This window comes from Botrytis byssoidea (genome assembly GCF_014898295.1).
Source record: "Botrytis byssoidea strain MUCL 94 chromosome Unknown BBYS_006, whole genome shotgun sequence".
Lineage (NCBI taxonomy): Eukaryota > Fungi > Ascomycota > Leotiomycetes > Helotiales > Sclerotiniaceae > Botrytis > Botrytis byssoidea.
In genome coordinates, this window is record NW_024065847.1 from 527,109 (window position 1) to 547,466 (window position 20,358).

General features: G+C 43.1%; 6 protein-coding genes across 6 annotated transcripts; 3 read left to right on the forward strand and 3 right to left on the reverse strand.

Annotated features, from left to right (window-relative positions):
• Nucleotides 1-556: 556 nt before the first annotated feature.
• On the reverse strand, nt 557-2,658 carry EAE97_003613 (uncharacterized protein). The gene is made up of 5 exons (XM_038874125.1): nt 2,311-2,658; nt 2,139-2,232; nt 1,241-2,086; nt 975-1,173; nt 557-887 (listed from the first exon to the last, which is right to left on the reverse strand). The coding sequence occupies exons 1-5, from the start codon at nt 2,510-2,512 to the stop codon at nt 678-680; spliced, it is 1,551 nt and encodes a 516-aa protein (XP_038734734.1). The 5' UTR covers nt 2,513-2,658; the 3' UTR covers nt 557-677.
• A 292-nt stretch (nt 2,659-2,950) lies between these two features.
• On the forward strand, nt 2,951-5,245 carry EAE97_003614 (uncharacterized protein; the record flags this gene model as incomplete). Its single annotated transcript, XM_038874126.1, has 7 exons — nt 2,951-3,357; nt 3,409-3,759; nt 3,810-4,134; nt 4,182-4,392; nt 4,443-4,660; nt 4,706-4,933; nt 4,985-5,245. The coding sequence occupies 7 exons, from the start codon at nt 2,951-2,953 to the stop codon at nt 5,243-5,245; spliced, it is 2,001 nt and encodes a 666-aa protein (XP_038734735.1).
• Nucleotides 5,246-5,766: 521 nt separating this feature from the next.
• On the forward strand, nt 5,767-7,131 carry EAE97_003615 (uncharacterized protein; the record flags this gene model as incomplete). Its single annotated transcript, XM_038874127.1, has 1 exon — nt 5,767-7,131. One exon carries the CDS (start codon nt 5,767-5,769, stop codon nt 7,129-7,131), a length of 1,365 nt encoding a protein of 454 aa, XP_038734736.1.
• Nucleotides 7,132-9,631: 2,500 nt separating this feature from the next.
• Nucleotides 9,632-11,963, forward strand: EAE97_003616 (uncharacterized protein). The gene is made up of 2 exons (XM_038874128.1): nt 9,632-10,904; nt 10,961-11,963. The coding sequence occupies exons 1-2, from the start codon at nt 10,137-10,139 to the stop codon at nt 11,612-11,614; spliced, it is 1,422 nt and encodes a 473-aa protein (XP_038734737.1). The 5' UTR covers nt 9,632-10,136; the 3' UTR covers nt 11,615-11,963.
• A 1,196-nt stretch (nt 11,964-13,159) lies between these two features.
• EAE97_003617 (uncharacterized protein) lies at nt 13,160-15,257 on the reverse strand (the record flags this gene model as incomplete). The annotated part of the gene is made up of 4 exons (XM_038874129.1): nt 13,160-13,324; nt 13,509-14,491; nt 14,543-14,742; nt 14,809-15,257. The coding sequence occupies 4 exons, from the start codon at nt 15,255-15,257 to the stop codon at nt 13,160-13,162; spliced, it is 1,797 nt and encodes a 598-aa protein (XP_038734738.1).
• A 644-nt stretch (nt 15,258-15,901) lies between these two features.
• Nucleotides 15,902-17,367, reverse strand: EAE97_003618 (uncharacterized protein; the record flags this gene model as incomplete). The annotated part of the gene is made up of 2 exons (XM_038874130.1): nt 15,902-17,152; nt 17,278-17,367. The coding sequence occupies 2 exons, from the start codon at nt 17,365-17,367 to the stop codon at nt 15,902-15,904; spliced, it is 1,341 nt and encodes a 446-aa protein (XP_038734739.1).
• Between the last annotated feature and the right edge of the window lie 2,991 nt (nt 17,368-20,358).

Below are 20,358 nucleotides of genomic sequence, written 5' to 3' on the forward strand. Positions count from 1 at the left end.
TATACCGTTATAATATATATATATATATTATGTATGCAGTCGCTATCAGCTTGTAACGGAAGAAAGTTACAAAGTATTCGGAATATCGCTCCTCCTGAAAAAAAAAAAGTTCGGATGAATGGTACAGGTTAGTTAACCCACACGGAACCATCTCGCTAACCCACATATTACTCCCGTCGATGTACCAGTATGTACCATACGAGTGACGAGTCCATGCGGATGCGGGTGGAAAAGTGGTGTATCACTTACTTACCTAGGCAAGTGGAGCTAGAGTTGGGATCTTTGAATTGTTTGGTTTTGGTTCGAGACTTTTGTTTGTGAGTTCTGTTTGTGAATTTGTTTGTTATCGAGATGTCTAGATAGATGGAAAAGCTTAGTTTTACATTACTTTTTTCATAACTTATGAGTGGAATGAGATTTCGAGATGTGCAAATGTTGCTACTACCGGAAAATTAGTTCACTGAAGGTAGAACACTTCGTTTTCCTACTATCATCGTCGAGGTTGGAAATGTCTCATTTCGTTCATTAATATCATATTTGTATATATTTCATTCCATCCGAAATATGTAACCCCGGAGTATAATTTTCAAACACCCTTCCTATGTGATAAAATAACGATACCATTTTTATTCTCTGACATCAGAGTGTTTGGTCTCAAACTCCAGAATTGAGATCAACTAATGCGAATCGGAACGTTCAACATGTTCTCTATTCTCTGCTTTTTCATCTCCACTAATGGTGACACCACTGGCATAAGTTCTTGCTTCGATTTTCTCAGCGCTCGTCTCGGTTTCGCCCGCTGCTACGGCGTCTACTTCGCCGAAAATGGCATCCATACGCTCTAGTGACATGCCTTTGGTTTCGGGAAGGATGAGAATTACGGAGATCTATTTTCCGTTAGTTATATTCTTCCAAACTCCGTAGGAAAGATGATAGAGGTGGGAAAAATGGGAAGAAAAGAAGAGGATACATACCAGAGCAACAACGTTCAAACTGAATAATAACCAATAACTCTTCCCGCCAACTTCATCGTTGAATCTTGGCCACGGTTGTGTGAGAGCTAATAAACAAACCGTTTGTCCCAGAAGCGAAAGACCAAATCCCTTATCACGAACTTCTTGGGGAAAAATCTCCGATGCGATGGCTGGCGTTACGGGACCGTTCGACCAACAGCTAGATACAATTTAGCAAAATCCTCCAAACATTAAGATCTTTGAGAGAAGAAGTAGAAACCACTCACTAAGTCAAGCCCACAATAAACAACATAGCCACCTCAGCTATCGCCGCACTCCTATTCGAATTATTCGGATACGCAGTTGTCAAACTGCTGAGGATCAAAAGCGCCATACTTTGAATCGCAAATCCCGCAATCAACAAACTTTTCCTTCCAAACCTATCCACGGTGAATGTATTCACGAGTACGATAACCAATTGCAACGCAGCTTGTATCCCATTTATAGCAAGTGCTTGATGTCCCTGGTCCCAGCCTAACGATTTGTAGATGATGGCCGCGTACATGGTAAGAGCAGCTATCCCACCGAATTGCTGCAGAGCCATGGCGTACACACCGTAGGCGAGACGTTTGCGCATACCAGCCGAGGAGAGGAGTCCTATGTATCCTGTTTTAAAGTTCTTACGGTATTCATGTGAAGATAGCAATTCGTGGAATTCGAGACGCACATGATCGTCTGTGACGGTGCCGGAACGAAGTCTAGCGAGTGTAGATAAGGAACGTTCGGGCGTGTCGGGATATTTTTCCAATAGCCAGCGGGGAGATTCGGGATACCAGAAGGAGAGAGTGATGAACATGAAGCCGATGGGGACTTGGATGACGTTTGAGACCCGCCACGCGATGTTGAAGGGGGAAGTGTGGAATGACATTCCGTAGCCGGACCAGAAAGCGATGAAGGTTCCGAGTTGGTACCCGAATTGAGAGACGGTTCCCACGAAAGAGCCGCGCAGACTGCGGGGGGCGCATTCGGCGACGTAGAGATTTGTTGCTATGTAGACGCAGCCAAAACCAAGACCGGTTACTAGACGGCCGAGAATGAGGACGCCGTAGGTGTTGGGGACGACTTGGATGATGCTGTAGTTATTAGTTTTGTTTGAGATATAGAGATGAGGCGAGAGGTGCTCACACTCCAATAATCATAACGGCGATAGAAATTCTCAAGGCCCATAGTCTACCCACCAAACTTGCCAATGGACCTCCGATACACAATTGAGCAAACCCTATATTTCTAACATCAGCATATCCATACATGCATATATCTCAAGTCTCTCAAGTCTATCAAGTCTCTGAAAGCATACCAGTCGTCGCCCAAGGAATCGTAGCAATAACCCCCTGTTTCGTCGCATTCACCGCATAATATTTCGTGAACTGCGGATCTGCCAAAATCACAGTCATAATGCCCGCATCATATCCATTGAAACAAGTCGAGAAGACCATTCCATAGAGTAGCAATGCAGCATAGCGATCATTCGCCGGGAGGAAAGTTTGAAGAAACCCCATATTTGTTCACTTGGAGAAACGGAGGTGGAGAGATGGAGAGGCGAGGTAGGTTCAATGGGTGCATGTTCTTGGTCTATATATATATGTGTGTGTGTGTATTGGGATAGTATAGCATGGTAGATCTAGCTAGCATATTTGAAGAGCCCCGCATACGGCATGTGTTGGTTCTCGTCTCATGGAACGAGTATTCAAAGCTGGGGAGAACGTCTAGGGTGAGGTTCCGGTGGGGAGATCGTGGGGTAAACATGGGGTGGCTCCGGTGGGCGGGCGTGCTCAGACCCACTTCAGATGGCGACTATCGTATGCGGAATAACCTTGATGTGAGTATGTCCTAAACGAATGGGATAAAATCATATATATAAATTATAATACTCTCTTATCATGTATGAGATATCAGACTTGTGAAATAAACGCACGAGAGTCATAACCAAATCCACCATGGCGTATCCGCAAAATTCACATCTCCAAACCACCTTTACCACCCCAGGATTCATTAGTCGAAGACGAGAAGTCGTGTATTCGACAACACTATTATACCAGCTGAAAGTTTTAAAGACGACAGGAAGATACGATGCATTTAAATTAAAATGGCACGCATCATACAACGACGAACCGGATGTGTGGCCAGTGCCCAACCATTTATTCTGGGATTCAGATGTTGCGAAATGGATAGAGGGAGCGTGTTATTTCTTACAGTATAAGGAAAATCAGGAGATTGAGAGTGCGGTCAAAGAGTTGGTGGAAATGATTAGATCTGCTCAACAAGATGATGGATATCTGAATATACATTTTACCGTCGTGGAGCCTGGAAAGAGATTCACGAATCTGAGGGATCTACATGAATTGTGAGAATGTCCATGAAGTGTATGTCGATTGCGGCTAACGAAGATACTAAGATACAATGCTGGTCACTTGATCGAGGCAGCGCTTGCACATAATCAATATTATGGGAATGATCTCTTACTAGAACCAATTCTGAAATATGTAGATTTATTATCCTTAACGTTTGGACCAGATCCAGAACAAAAGCACGGGTATCCTGGACATCCGGAGATTGAACTTGCTCTTTTGAGATTGTATGAGAAGACTAGAGATCTAAAGCATCTGAAGTTAGCAAGATATTTCATCGACGAGAGGGGAAATCCAAAGGGGCAAGATGGGCGGCATTACTATGATGTGGAGGCGGAAGTAAGAGGGGATCGACCAGATGAAATGCCAAAATATTTTCCCGAAAAACGAAGTTACTGGTGAGTATTGAGACTTCAGTCGAATAAAAGGATATTAACCCTTAAGCTAGGTATCAACAAGCACACAAACCAATCGTTGAGCAAGAAAACATTGAAGGCCATGCTGTCCGAGCAATGTACTTATTAACAGCCGTCTCTGATCTTGTACGAGTCGATAAATCAGAAGACGCCGAAACAAAAAGAACTGCAGTAGAACGCCTATGGAACAATATGGTGCAAAAGAAAATGTACCTAACGGGAGGCATTGGCGCCATCAAACAATGGGAAGGTTTCGGAATCGATTATTTTCTCCCTTCCGGTACCGACGAGGGAGGATGTTATTCCGAGACTTGCGCATCTATAGGCGTTATGATGCTCGCCGAAAGACTTTTGCAGGTGCGGAAATCAAAGAACAAGTTGTGCGGAAATGCTAATGTTACTAGCTTGATTTGGATGCCAAGTATGCGGATATCATGGAATTATGTTTCTACAACGCCGTCTCCACTGGTATGTCAGAAGACGGAAGCAAATTCACATACGTGAATCAACTTGCATCGAGCGATACAGATTTATCCCGACGAGCAGAGTGGTTTACGTGCGCTTGTTGTCCACCCAATGTTGCCCGACTTCTGGGATACGTCGGAGGATATCTCTGTGAGCAAATTTATTGTTTCGGGAAGAGAATCAAGCTGATAGTGAATTAGGGACTCCCTCTAGCGACGAAAAAAATAATACAGTACAAGTAAACGTTCACACGTATGCTTCCGCAACATTGAGTATTTCGGTAGGCGAGCACACGGTGCAGCTTGAACAAACGACAAATTGGCCATGGGACGGAAATATCCGATTTGAGCTCCAGAGCCCCGAAGCAATCTCAACAACCATCCGATTGAGAATACCCGGCTGGGCTAAAGAATGGACAGTAAGAGATTTTCCACATGACAAAAGAGCGCGCTAATCAACTCAGATATCTCCCGAAGATAAACAACATGCTTCAAAAGTAACAAAAGGATACTTAACCCTCTCCCCAGATTTTGTGCGAACAAACTCCTCTTTCCAACTGAACATCCCTCTCAAACCGCGATGTATATCACCACATCCCTACACAAACCAAAACATCGTAGCCCTAGCTCGCGGTCCTATAATCTACTGCGTGGAAGATTTCGATAACCCTTGGGTAAAAGATCACTTCAAGGCAAAAACCCCTCCATCTTTCCCTATCAATCCCATGCTGACCCATATCTAGAATCTCGTTTTGGATCCCGAGTGTGAGATATCAGAAACCGACGTTGAATCTACTGAACCATACAAGAATTTGACGGTCCGCGACGGAGCGACACTGCTTCAAGTTCCAGAACCGTCAGGACCATATGTAGCCCACGACGAGGAAACTTTTGTCAAAGCTGATATTCAAAAACTTCACTTTATTCCATATGCGCTTCGAGATAATAGAGGTGGAAAAGGACATATGAGGGTGGGCTTGCGGCGGAAAAGTACACGGGTGTAAAGAATGGATGGACTTTTGATATCAAATACATATCGTATAGCTCTTGTAAGACTCAAATCTTGATGGATAATGGGTACCAATATATGATTTGCCATAGGAAAAATCTCCTACCCTCAATATTCCCAATTTTTAAATCTCTATCCATCTTGAGTATTCACCTGTCTATTTACTTTGAATCTATACCTATTCACTTGAAGTCTCTATTCACGTGATATCTCACATTTCAGCATCCATCATTCACTCTACATAACAGGAAACTACGCTAGGATGCTCTTAGCGCCCTTTGAATACGTAGGTACCTATATGTACAACCTCAGTTTCAATTTTGCCGCGCAAATTTCTAAACCTTTATGTGGTGTTTCCCACGAGTTCCGCATCGCCCGAATTTCGCGCCCCGAGCCACTCATAGTCACTCGGAGAACCCGAACTCTTTGCTCGTTAATCTCGCTACCAACCCAGCCAACCCCGAACCCCACCCACTACCAATAAAACTCGAACAGAAACGACTCTCAAACCACAACATGAAGCAATTATCCAGGAAGAAAGATCCTCGGGTCCAGACTGCTCCCGACACATCAGGTACAAGCGTAGCCATGGCCAAGACTTCCTCAGATCCTCGCACTTATACCGAAAAAGGGGTGCATGGCTTCGTAGGCAGTGTGTTAGACATGGCTGTACAGCTTCTAGAAGGGAAGGGAAAGAAAGAGGCGTCGAGACAGAATTTGGAAGATGACTTGGGAAGCGAGATAGTAACTAATAATCTTCAGAGAGGCCCGGCCCCGGCCCGCAAAAAGGGAGCACTCGGTACCGACAAGGAAGTAATTTGCTGCACCCCAGCCACTACTGCGGAACCTCCTCAGCCAACGGTCAACCAAAGTCTTATTTCTAATACTGCATCCCGAAAAAAGAAAGGTAGTCGCCAAAATACCTGCGTGAAGTCACAAAACTTGTATGCGGCTCGAAGACTGCAACGAGAAACTCCCTTAGCGTCTTGGATGGAACACAGTACTACCGTACATGGTAAAGTTCGAGATTGGCACACTAGGCCCATTCTCTTCAACCCAAGTGTTCCGTCTCCACGAGATAACAAGCTCCCGACCCGTCGGTTCTATGGAGACCTTGCGTGCGCTGTAATGAGTACCGAGTACATATCCGCTAAGATTACACGCCACCTCAAGGCTCCTGCTGACTACGACTCGCACGGGAAATTGCTCTCTACGCGAGTTTCCGTTGGGTTACCAGCGATGAACGCGGCGGGCCAAATACTTTTAGTTGATGGAATACCAATGCTCGGCTTCCTACGAGATATAGCTGAGCAGTTCCCTGCTTACGATAAGATCGAGGCTACAGCAAAGGCCGCCGTCTATGGAAAAGATGCCGCTTGGTACGAACAAAAATTCCGGGATACAAATGCTAGACACTTGTCGCACTCTAGCACTGGCAATCAGAATGGACCCGAAGCCGTCAAACCAACTCATATTTTTCCTCTCTTCCTTCTTCGTCCAGGACTCGAACCACCACATATCGAACCAGCTGATATGTTATCTCCATCTCCTCCAAGAAACTCCATATATACCACAGCATTCCCTGGTTTCTCTTCCGCTTTACCTCGTGCTTCTAGAAGTCAGACACCACCCCAACCGGCTTCCGTCCACAGTCCCACGATACGACAAAGTGTACCAAAATTTTCCGTCTCAGAAGACGCTTCAAGAATTTGGTCGAGTGACAAACGAGTTCGTTCCACCTTAGTAGCACGCGGGCCACTAGGAAGACTTGGCCCAGCCAGCTATATGCTGACGGGAACCGAAAACAACCAAACAATAAGTCCCGCCGTGTCTCCAAATGGCGACATCGAAGCCGAGAATATGGTCCGAGAAGATCTCTAGCTCTTCACTAAGCCAACGAAAGACGCGCTGAAAACCTGTCTTCGCTTTAGAACTAGCTACTGGCTACACTCGCGCTGGGACAGCTCAAGGATAGATCTCTCCGAGAGATTTAAAAATTGAATTAATGGTGAAAGTGAGGAAAGGTAAAACGGGAGATCAACAATTGTCCAAGGGTTACTCGAATATTTCGGGGCACTGGGGTTCTATGGCGTGGGAATTAACAAAGCGAGGCCTTTTTTGTGATTTTCTTTTTCAAGTAGTCTGGTGATGGAGGCAATCAAGCAGAGTCAAGCTGAGAAATGAGTTTATGCATGGAATGGATCGTGGATCTACGGAAATCTGGGACAGCCAGATGTTAGGCATCAAAGTGAAGTGGTGTTTGGAGGGTCTGGCTGGTATATTATTTAATCCCCTTATGGACATAGATATATGAAAATAATGATGATCGTGCAGCTTTAGCAACTCAGAAATGCACCAAAACCCCTCATAACAAATGATATGTACCAGACCAGAATTCGTTAGATTGAACCACGGCCTTTCCTTAACATAATTTTCCACCTTATACGAGAAGACGAGTTCAAGAACCCGCTATACTGAAAGGGACAACCTGTACCTAATAGTTATGATTAAGCACATACTCTAAATGATTTAACATTTCAGATGAACTCAATGTTTTAAGTGAAGTCAATGCCTCAAAGAATAATATCTTTTGAGATGATGTGACTTTTTTGAAGGAAAGGACTCTTTCAGATGATAGATCCTCGAAATGTTCTAACTGCCCTAGACAATCCAATATCTAAATTAGTGACTGACTTGACTGATAGTTCTCACTTGTTATGAATGAATTGAGTAACAACTATTAAATTAATCACAATAGACAACTTTGTAAAGCGACATCTCAAACCCCTATATATACGTGTATAATTGAAAGATCTGGAAATATCGTGCTCATGCTCCCTTAATCTCAGCTCCGACTTGATCTTTCTTTGACTCCAAGTGACAGGGTTACAGCAAAACACGTGAACGCAAAACACGAACTTGGAGGTTTGAGCGGCTCCAATGCATACCCCAGAATTAAAGATTTGTTAGAATGAGGGGCAACAAGTGGCGAAGCCAATAACATCAGTCCTTGTGTACCGCACAAAGGTTACACTAGCTAGTCCGTCATAACCATAAAAAAAAACTGCATCTTCAGAATGATCTAACGTCGAGCAATACATTTAACAACTAATGTTAAACTGGATGATATCACAGTAACAACAACAGCAATAGCAACAACGACAGGAGCAGCAGCAATAGTAATAGCCAGCAAAAACAAAAATCCCACAACCGTGTGATTGTCACATGAAATCAGCACATCCCAAAAGCTAGCCTCGGATGTATCATTGCACTTTGTACTTTACACCTTTATTTTTCAAACTCACAATTTTATTTCGGACTAGCAAGCTCAATGTGGGCAAATCCGACTTTCGTGCATTTTGTTGAGAGCAAAGTGATGAATTTGGCCCCGCTTTTCCTCCCATTTTGATATCTGCGGAGTACCTAGGTAGGCAGCAGACGGAAGGCAAAAAAAAAGAGACGCGAGAGGCAAAAACACACAAAAAACAAGAATTGGATAAAATATCCTTTCGCCACTAATTGGAAGAATTCATCAGGTGGGTTTTTTTTTCATTAGGAAAGGAAGAGGATAAAGCTTTTAGTCATTCAATTGACTTTTGGTGTGTGTACCTGTTGGCTTGCTTTAAAGCTACCTACCTAGGTACACCTGCAAGAACATATGTAGAGGCTACCCTGCATTCACAACGTTTGCTGCACGATTGACCAGTGAAGATGCATCTTGGTAGAAAGTTGTGAATCGTGTATCTGGTATCTGGTATCTGGTATCTGGTATCTGGTATCTGGTATCTGGTATCTGGTATCTGGTATCTGGTATCTGGTATCTGGTATGTATCTGGTATCGTGTATCGTGTATCGTGTATCGTCTCGTGTATCGTGTAAACGGTTTAACCGCATTAACCAATGCACAAGTGCAGAATTTGTCGGGATACGGAGCAAAAGGCGGTAGATGCGATGCGCAATCAAATCCAATGTGCGCACTGAACATTCATGTACCAGTATGGATGCACCAAATAAGGCTGAAGAAGACCTGATAACCCACTCAACTAATCAACTATCCGCTAATCAGCTAATCAGCTAATCAGCTAATCCTAGTTAACTTTCCTTTCCGTCCATTGCAGCTTCGTTTGTGGCTCCTTCCTTGTGTGGTGAATTGGAAGTTTTTGTTCGTCCAAAAATTGTTGGGATTTTTTTTTTAGGTGAAGCGAGGCTATCAAACTATGATCTATGATCTATCAAATGAAAGAGAAAAACCAAGAGAAAATGGATGAATTTACCTAGTAAAACCTTCAATATTACGAACGGGTTCACTCAATCATTTCATTTATTTTCTTAAAAAAGAACGAGAATCAAGAAAAAGAACCGAGGCCCGTATTTAGAAGGAAGAGAGAGAGAGAGAGAGAGAGAGAGAGATAGGAGAGGGTACAGTACGTACTACTACATCTACATACATTCTACGATTCTTCCATTTCTTCCCTTCCCTTTCAGATCTTTTTTTTTATTGCATGCCAAAGGAAGGTTAGGAATTTTATTATACATTACCTACCTAGTACCTACCTAGTATATCAACAATATCAACAATACTGCTTGAGGAGTTTCATTATTGCCTCTCTTCCTCTCCCTCATACTCATACTCATACGATATTGAGTTTGGACTTCTTCTTCAAGATTCATATCTAACTTTCTTCCAATTTGAGAGATTCAGTCAACCTTTTCCCCTTCTCCAATTTTGGTCCTTTCCTCATTTGATATTGATTCGTTTTGATATCGATATCAAATTTCTTGGAAATTCTTTGCTTTCATCCCTTCCGTCGCAAGACAAGGCTGCTTCACTCTTCACTTGCATTCGAACCCTTCGAACGAAAAATACCTATAAAATTTTACTCAAAATGGCTTCCGCAACGGTCCATTTCTCTCACCCTGAACCCTCTCTATTCACATTTCCTCCAAAGGGCGACCCGCAAACTTTACCTCCTCCCATACCAGGATCGACACTTTCTGCCCCTCCATTCGAAATCGACCCCTCCTGGTACAATGCCGCCCTCGATGTACGAGTTCCAATCACAATTGCGGCTGTATATGCTGTAACGGTTACACTGGTCAATCAATACAACAGACGCGCTGGAAACAAAGCTTGGCCAATCAGTAAAACCAGGGCATTCTTCGTTTTCGTCGTGGCACATAACATTTTCTTGGCTGTATACTCTGGATGGACTTTTGTTGGCATGTTTGGAGCTTTGAGAAGGTCAATTCAAAACCCAATGGGTCCAGCTGGTCTCGCCGGTACCGTCGATAGTTTATGCAAAGTACATGGTGTTACTGGTTTGGATAATGCTATGTCTTACAATGCAAGCATGTCGAAATGGAACGCGGCATTGCCAACTGAATTCAAATTGACAAGTGCCGGAACTCCAGACTCTACCGATTTGGGAAGATTATGGAATGAGGGACTTGCATTCTATGGATGGTTCTTCTATCTCAGCAAGTTTTATGAGGTTCTTGATACTGTTATTATTTTGGCAAAGGGAAAGAGAAGTTCTACCCTACAAACTTACCATCATGCTGGAGCTATGATGTGCATGTGGGCTGGAATTCGATTCATGTCACCACCAATTTGGATGTTCGTGTTTGTTAACTCTGGAATTCACGCATTAATGGTAGGTTCTTGATCATCCCAAAATCTTGTAATTGAGACTAACTTTTGGCTTTTCAGTACACCTACTACACTCTTACAGCATTCTCCGTACCCATCCCACAAGCTCTTAAGCGCAGTCTTACAACAATGCAAATCATTCAATTCCTCGTTGGAGCTACATATGCCACCATCCACTCCTTCATCTCCTACACCGTCACCGTCCAAGTTCCATCCATCCCAGCTACCATCTCCTCGGTTACTTCCTCGGCATCCGTTGTCGCTACCTCCGCCGCTGCAATCGCAACCTCGAGCGGAGTCGCTGACCTGATCAAGAAACTTCTTTACCGCGCAGTTGGCGAAGAAGGCCTCGCCGAGAACGTCAACGCTCCAGCCGTCTCAGATGTCGCTCAAGCACCAATTGCTTCTATCCCTAAATCGCACTCTAAAATCCCAACATATGTCACCGAGACCCGTACGATTCCTTGTATTGATACCAGTGGTCAAACTTTCGCTATCTGGCTTAATGTCATCTATCTTACCCCATTGACCTTCCTTTTCGTAAGATTCTTCATTAAATCTTACATCAGAAGAACATCAGCAAGTGGAAAGAAAGCAGGTAGAAAAGCAAGTTTTGTAGCCGCGGAAAAGGCAGGATTCGATGCGTTGAAGGGTGTTGAAAGGGAGATGACAAGAGGCGAAAGTAAGCTATCTAATGGCTTTGAGAAGAATTGAATGGGGATAGCAGAAAGTTGGAAGAATTCAACTTGGTGTGAGTAGTGAGAGGAACCCTACTTGACAATAGGGTATGGGTGTATGGGAAAATCCCCCAAGCACCAGGATAAAAAAAAAAGAAATACATCAACGAACAGATAAACAAACAAACAACATAAACAGAAAACCCTTCAAGCAAGGGAACGGATACACAAAAGGTCACTAGGGTGCAGGATGGACGGTATGGTGGGAGGCAATGAATTTGAGAAAGAAGCGCGCGTTACTAAATCGTTCGGCTCGGAAGAAGAGAGTACGTACTGTATTGGGGGGGGGGGGGGTGCGGTTTTAGTCTTTTTAAGCGTGCGATGCGTGCGGTGTGCGGTGTGCGGTGTACTTTGTGCTACGATGCTACGATGCTATCCATGCATGCTAATGCTCATTCAATATGTACCTATGTATGATAGAATCCAATGATACCATTATAAATTGATTGTTGATTTTGTTTATATTTCTTTGTTTGTCGTTGAGATTGTGTATGTGGTATCTGGTATGTGGTACTATGTACTATCTACGAGATTCAAACTCGTCCAACGTGAAATGTGCAACCAACGTGAAAGAAAGGGATGAATTAATGAGAAAGCAAAGTGTCTTGGGCATCCCAGCTATAATAGATACCTACCTCGTAGATTAAATGACCAAGATTAGGGAGCTCGCTTATGGTTGGTATCTAAGTACTGTAGGTATGTACAGTAGTTTAAGTACTCGACTAAAAGTCTAAAATACCGAAGTGAATGAATAAATACTTCATTGAATACTTGCAACTCTTTCTTCTTTATTATTAGATAGATACCTAGGTACCTATCTACCTACATATCTACCTACCTACCTACCTACCTACCTACCTACCTATCCAGATTTATATGTTTTCTGTGATTCTTTTATTCGTTTACGTATTCGTTTATTCATTCACATATTCGTTCATATAAATCTAGGTAATTAATTATCTAAATAGTTGGGTAGTCGGAGGCTTGTGTGTTATTATATCATGTTGTATGTCATTAAGTATCGTTTATACCTACCTAGGTATTTGGTATTATTCAAGTTATTTGATATTGTTTACATCTATCTGATTTTATGTTTAGTATTCGGTACAAGTGTTCAATACAAGTATAAGTACTAGCTACCTACTCAGATACATAAAAACCTTTATAGCTTGATATCTACCTAGGTAGGTAGGTATCTAGTATTAGCAAGTAAGTAAGTAGATACACATGGGCTTACTATACATATACATATACATATACATATACATATACATATACATATACATATACATATACATATACATATACATATACATATACATATACATATACATATACATATACACATACACATACACATATCTTTTCCCATCCATCGATATCATCAACAACGTCAAACATCATCTAGTCGCCTTCCATACCCCCTCTCATCCATACCCCTCTCACCCTCTCATCTATTCATTCGCTCTACTACCCCCTCCTCAATCTCCCCAAACCCCATCCCAGTCCATCCCAACCCCACTCACTCCCTACCACCGCCGACCTGCGATCCCGTAGGACTTCTCTCGGGACTAAAGGGCACTCCTTCCCTCCTATCAATCTCATTCCTCTCAGATTCATTCGCATGGGCTTGGATCCTATCGTTGGCTGTAGCCGATTTGTTGCTCGCTGCTATCGTTCTTACGGCCTATTTACGAATGATTGTTAGTATTTCATTATTACCATTCATTCGCTCATCCGCTCTTTCGTTTGTTTGCTCTTCTCTCATGTCGCTTGTCCAATCAAGTAACTTAAATAAAAGAGGAACAGAAGGAAATCCATCATATCATCCAAGAGTCATCACTCTCACCCCCAAGAAGAAAATTACTTACAGCCATAACCGCAGTTCCCTGACTCTGCTTCTGTTTCCCAGCACTTGCATTCCCCTTTCCACCTGTATCCCCCCTCACTGGTCTTCCCTTCTCACTTCTGCCTGAATTATCCCTCACAGCTGTCACAATACTACTACTCGAGTCACCTCTCTCAATACCTTTTCCCATCCCCCTTCCCATTCCCAACTGCTGTCTTAAACCCGTGGCATAAGTTTCTTTTCCCGGAGATGTACTCAAAATCGGCTTCGCTCCCGTGTTTCTCGCTTTCGGGTTTGCTTTGATTTGAGAATTTGCATCCGCGATGGGTTGCCTAGGTAAAGACACAAACTCATCTTCATTATTCATAACATAACTCAGACGACTCCCTGGCACCGAGACCGTATTACTCTTTCGCAAACCATCTCTCGAGTGCTTATGCAGCACAGATGGTGTATCATCTCCTGTTCTGAACGAAAATCCCTTTCTAGTTTCAACGGAAGAAGATACTTCTCCATCGTCTCGTGGTTCTACCCACGGTCGTGCATTACCTGTTTCACCTGAAAAGAAAGGATCAATTTCTTGATGCTTGGTCGGAATATCGGGGAGAGGTTTCTCTTTACTACTATTACTAATACCGGAGATTCTGGGCGTGCGATTGGGAGTGGGAGCTTGACCTTCAGTAAGAGCCGAGCGGGAACTGGTATCATCTGATTCCGATGATGAGTCGAATATTACACCGAGTTCCTCAGTAGCATGTTGCCTTTCTAGTGCATCTAGTTGTACAGAGGTCAGCCGGGTGGATTGATTGTCCACAGCCGAGTAAAAACTTTCGGTATCTTGGACTGAAGAACTTTCTTTGCGTCGAGATTTGACCGTTCCTTCGCGGTGTATATCTCCTTCCTCATGAGAGAGCTCACTTGCATTTGTAGGAGTTTCTAGTGGACGCGATAAAGTGATTTGTTGTACGTGATCAATATCCCAGTCAGTTGTGGTCGTAGAAGAATCTAAGGAAGTTAGATGCTGTAAACCAAAAAAGGAGATGATGAGCAACCAACCTCTCCCAGAACTATAGCGCGCGAAATTTTGCTTTATTTTCTCCATACCGTCTTCGAATAGATCTGCAGCTCTTCTAGTCCCATGAACAACACTTTTTGAGCGCGCCATCGTAACATTTTCCATTCCTCCCTCTGTCTTGGAGAGAAGAACTTCAAGATTCTTTATTTCTCTCTGATAATCTTTCTCTTTCGCCTTCCACCTTAATTTACACGCATAATTAGCAATTCATACCCTAGATGTTCGTCTACATTCAAATGTAACTTACTGTTCAGCCATACCGTCAAACTCCCTAATATCCTTTGTATGCCTTCCCTTAATATCCTCAATCTCCCCCTCCTTAACAGCCAACATTTCCTGTAGATCATTATACGATTCCAGAACATGTAAAATACACGTGTTGTACTCTACCGGTACCGGCTCCATTAAATTTCTCGTCATCATAATCACTTTAAGTGTTTCGGCCATCTGACTTCCAGATGGTTTATGATATACATTTTCGGGAATATTGACATGTTGAAAGGTGAACGTATCACCTGCAGGTGCATGGAGATTCGAAGTTGATGAGCGAAACCCAATATAGGAGGAAACGCGCGAACTAGGACGGATGGATTTCATGGTATCTTCGGGTTCGTGAGGTTCATCAGAAGTATTGCTTGGGGCGGATTGAACTGGTGTTCGAGTCCTTGCGAAGACGGGTCGGAGCCATTGATCCATTTTGGCTGTTGGGATTCACTGGAAACGGAGATGATCATAAAGTGGTTCGACTTTGTGGAAGTCTAATTGAACCGATGTGGTGTTAATTATTCGAAGGCATTATATAACTGAAAAGAGAAGGAGCAAAGCGCTGACGGCCGTACCAAAAAAGTAAGATGTCGAGAATCTTTGATACTGGCGCCAATAACGTTTCATCTGAGCTAGCTCTATGGCAGCATTTGTCGAACTATAAGATTAGTGTTTACATTGGTCTCAAAGGTGAATGGAGTTCGGAAGCCGTTGGTGGTGAAGTGACTCAGTTTATACCATTTATCAATTGAACAAAAAGGAATTTGGCTACATTATCGCGAGTCCCATCATTGTCGGAAAACGGTTCACAATTTCATTGACCTGCGATTATGTAACTAAGAAGCTTTGAGAGGTGATTATTGAATAATATAAATAGACCACGAGCTTCGGCCTGCTTGTGAAATGCTGCTTACTATGTGCAGAGTATAATGGTATCTTTTCCATTTCCATTTCCATTTCCATTCCCATATAACTCCATTTGCTAAAGCATCGATACCCCGCCGCTATGTGAAATCCTGTCAACCGCAGAGAAAATATCACTACATGCCTACGAGTGGCTTCATGACCTCCTAAACCTAATAAAATAAATCTTCGGCCTTCTGCCTTCTTGTACCCCGTCCAACTAATCTCTCCGAAAAGAGCTCTTTCCCGGTGTTCCCGCTCCCCGAGCGAGAAGGAAATAGTTCCTTCATGGTTGAATTATCGGATGCTAAGCCTTTGATAGAGAACCCAGTAGACGCAGGCTTTGCGGTTCCACGAATGTTAAAGCCTTGCGATTGCTGTGGCTGTTCTGATGTAATCCTTTCTGCCAATGAGAGTTTGCTAGGTCGTACATCTGAGCTCCCATCAAGAAATGGGACAGGCATTCTATTTGCGAATAAATCTGCTGTTTCGTCTGCAGAATCTAAAGCACCGGATTTTCGTTGAGCAGTGCCTAATTTGCTCGGGAAGAGTTCCTTTGTAGCAGATTCTCTGCGGAGGCGAACTTTAATATCCTTAGCTTTCGACCTGTTCTCCGCAGCAGCTGTGTCTCGACGTCGTCTATTGTTATCTCTAGCTCTATCCTCATTCCTCATGGGCGATGCGCTTCGATCTCTCAATCTTCCATCATTTCCACTCCTATCTGGAAACAACTCTCGCGAACCGGAGCCTCGTCGATTGCCAGTTCGCTCCCTGAAATCGCTAATGGGCGAGCCAGATCCTGACCGTCCACGACCTCTTGCAGCTCTAGTTGCCAAAGCTGCTTCGTCGTCGTCGTAAAGACTTGCATTGAACCCTGCTTCCGCATCTCCACGCTGGCGGTTGCGTTGTTCCCGTTCGTCATATCTCCGACTTCTATACCCGTCATCATCTCGGTCCCGATATCTTCGTCCACCCTCGCGCTTTCTGCGCTCTGCGGGATCATGTTCGGGATTGAAAAGGTAGAAGCGACTTCTTTCTCGGGCTCCTCTCTGTTTACGATCTCCGACCACGGCAATGCGTACTTGTAAGCTGATTTTAGGGTTTTCAGGGAAAGGGTTGGCAGGAAATGATTGTAGGACTGGAAGCTGTGAGATATCCTCCGGAAGTTCTTGAGCAGAGAACTTTCGAAGAGCTGCTTCAGCAATATCGCTGCTTTCATACACCAAATTTAATGAAGAATCATCAATCCATTCTACTCGTGAAATGTATTCGGTGAAATAATGCTGCGCGAAGTTCTTTACATCCTGAGTGGTAAGATTGTCCAACCCGCGGATGTGGACTTTCTCTGGTGTAGGTTTTTCTGCGTCTGGACCAGAGTTATCATTTGGAGCTGAGGTTTCGTTTTGTGCCGCAGGCTGATCCGGCTGTATACATAAGTTAGTGCAATGCTGGTGAAAATGTTGTCTAAGTGACACGTCGAGCAGGGCCTCCGATCTGGCATTTGTGTTTTCCACTGGCGCATGCACATTTAAATGCCGAAAGTACTTACAACGAGCTCAATATCTACCATATCTGGAACGGGCAATTCATCCATAATCCCAACATCGATATCCATATCGATATCCATGTCGGTCGCCATGTTGAAATGTGAAAGGGTCGCAAGTATTGTATCCTTATAGATGTCGTTCGTTGCAGATGTTGGTTCTTGAGAGCGTGTCTGAAGTCCTTGACGTGTATTTGTACAGCTTGTCTGTTTTTTTCAATGAGTGATAGATCTAATCCCTAGATATGAGATGTGTTATGTTTGCTGCGAGCTGCAGAATCGTCCGGTGGTCTTTAATGCCAGGAAGTGATGCAGACTCGGATTATTTGAGGTTCCTGGGAGGAAAGTTGAAGTTTGCGCGCGAAAGGGCGACCTTTAAGAAGACTTGAGTTGAATTGAATGTTTTTCCAAATATCAAAATAGTTGAATGGTGAATTAAAAGAGATATGATAGGTAGGTATCTACCTATTACTGTAGCTTAAGGATATTCTTTTGAAGCCGAACTTGCTAAGTTGTTAGTGTAAGCGCGGTGTGGGGTCGGAGTTAAATCTTAGTGTGTACCTTTTTTGAAGATCAAATTGTTCCTTCAAGACCTAGATCATCATCATTTGCATTGTTGAGTTTGAACTGAAAGAGCGATATAAAGCATTCAAGTATAAGACAGACACCACCTGATCTTAAAATCTGTAATGGAATGCTGAAATTTGTTACCGGCCATATGGGAATCACAAGTGGATGGAGTAATTCATTATTATCATATATACCTAGATGTGTCGACACAACCACGGCGCATACTCCACCCTCAAACTCAAAGATGTATCATGAGGTTTGATGGCATCATTTGCCTCAAGTGCAACTTACTGCTACGTACCGTTCGATTGTCACATCTTGGTCTAAAGGATGAAAATTGTTATAAGGGCCTTTGTATTTGTCGAACTCAAGATCGGAACATTGAAAGATCTCGCCAATCACTATGCTGTAAAGGTGTCTGTGAGTTACAGACTCCCTTGAAGTGTTTTCTTTTGCCTCTATAGAACATTTATATTATGTATCAATGAGAGGACATGGCCACTAAAGCCCAGGAGGAGAAAAGAGGGGAGAGGAGGGGAGCGGAGGTGGAAATGGAAATGGAAATGGCGGATGCCGAAGGAGAAATTGAATATAGTTGATTCAATTTGAAAGTGAATCTCAAGATAAATCAGTGTGCGTTTACAGACCGAAGGTAGTATCACATGCCAAACGAGAAGGAAGTGTCTGAATCAAATGGTATCTGTTACGAGGATCGCGAGTGAGAGTCGAAGGAATGGAGCCGGACAATACGAGATTTTTCAGTGTGATCTTTTCTTACATGGAAGAAAGATGAGATCTCCAGACTTCGTAGTGAAAGAGTACTCTCGCTGCTGATTTCTAGAGTCACACATACTGTTGCTTTGCCCTTGCATTTCATCGTTCACGTATTCTGCCTTCTGAATTCGTTCACAACAGCACCGTGTCCAAAAATCTGAAATGCTGTCCAATTCGAAACCTTTCGAGCTTTGAATCTCTAAGCATGCTTTGATAACTTTGAACAATTCCTGTGTTTAATTGATCCAATGTTCAGACTGAATTCACTATTTCAAGTTATTTCGATGGGCATCTCATTATGAGCTTACAATCCGGACTATCTGACACGCAGGTTCATGTTCTGTGTTCTCCTATTCAAGACAAGCTCTATTTCAGCAAGATCCTATACTATATCAATTAATCTCTACGGTCGTTCATAAATCTTGATCAGAAATTGTATTTCTTAATGATTGAAATTCAAAATTTATCTTGATCAAAGCTTCAATTGCCGCGAACATTGCGAATTTATTGTTATTTGAAACTCCCCCTATCATCTAGACGAACCATGGAATTGATGAACCCAGTTGGTGGATCTTCTATCTTTCGTTTTATCTCACATCTTGTATTCTCAATAAACTCACTGATTGAAAGTTCATCTTGTAGTAACAGTGGTATGACATCACAGCCACCATTGCTAGTAACGACGACTGGGCTAATAGTAGTCCAGTCAGCTGCAGTAACAAGATCTAATTTTACCTTCTTACCAGTGGAAATACCGTTATTCCTCGTTTGCTTTGGTCAATCTCCTATAATTCCTGGTTCGATGCTAATGATGTGCCTAGATTAAGTCGCCGAACATGATTACAGATATTTTGATATAAGCGTCGTTTTTGTCAAGAGAATTCGTGAGACCACTAAAGAGAGATATAATGATGCGGCAGAGCGAGCGATGTGGCATTCTTCTAGTTCATTAGTTCCTCTAAGGTGTGATGATTAATCGCGTGTCTTGTCAAATAGACTACGGTTACGGAGATGAACGGGGTGAAAATCTGGCTGCCAGTTCGTAACACATGGGAATATTTACGGCCGTGGCGGCTTGTATGTCGCCAGGTTTGATTGAGCCCAGCAATGGGAGGCGAGTATCACATCAAATCTCGCTGTAAGCATGACTGAGCAGGTAATACTCAATTCCGGGGGAGTATAATAGAAACACATCATGAAATCAGGGCATGTATGTACCAAAATGAGACGTTTGCTCTAGTGAGCCACTTATACGACAGACAAATCTCGTTACGATCTTCAGCGTACAGTTCTTGTATGGTTCTATACACCCACTGACTACTTTGTGGAGCTTGAACTTTACAATTTCACCCTCTATATTATGAGAGCCCTCTAACCATATTTCGAGCCCCAGTCTCAAGACATTGCTGCGATATTGCCATCACGAGGGAGCATAAAAAGAACCGAAGACTTAGTCCCGCCAATTTGGAGTAATTAATCTGTTGCCAGGAGTCACTGCTATGGAAAGAAAAGGGATCTTAATACCAATGAGACTAATAGGTGTCTGCAAGGACATGATATCCTTTCACGAGATTAATCGAACTTTTTTAATGCGCTGCAGTTATTGTTCTTTGCTGGGGGCTTATGGTATTAGCGTGAAACATTCCTGGGGACAATTGAGAGAAATTCAACATTGAGATAGCAAATCCTAGCGGTATGCATGTTAACGGTGAATGGTAACAAATTTAGATGTTATTAACAAAG

What these genes read in the sequence shown, in the direction of transcription:
- EAE97_003616 (XM_038874128.1), top strand. Translation starts at nt 10,137, where the DNA reads ATGGCTTCCGCAACGGTCCATTTCTCTCACCCTGAACCCTCTCTATTC. An exon ending in CTGGAATTCACGCATTAATG is followed by an intron (nt 10,905 to 10,960) that starts GTAGGTTCTTGA and finishes TTGGCTTTTCAG; the next exon opens with TACACCTACTACACTCTTAC.
- EAE97_003613 (XM_038874125.1), bottom strand. Translation starts at nt 2,512, where the DNA reads ATGGGGTTTCTTCAAACTTTCCTCCCGGCGAATGATCGCTATGCTGCA. An exon ending in GCCGTTATGATTATTGGAGT is followed by an intron (nt 2,087 to 2,138) that starts GTGAGCACCTCT and finishes TAATAACTACAG; the next exon opens with CATCATCCAAGTCGTCCCCA. An exon ending in GTTTGAACGTTGTTGCTCTG is followed by an intron (nt 888 to 974) that starts GTATGTATCCTC and finishes AACGGAAAATAG; the next exon opens with ATCTCCGTAATTCTCATCCT.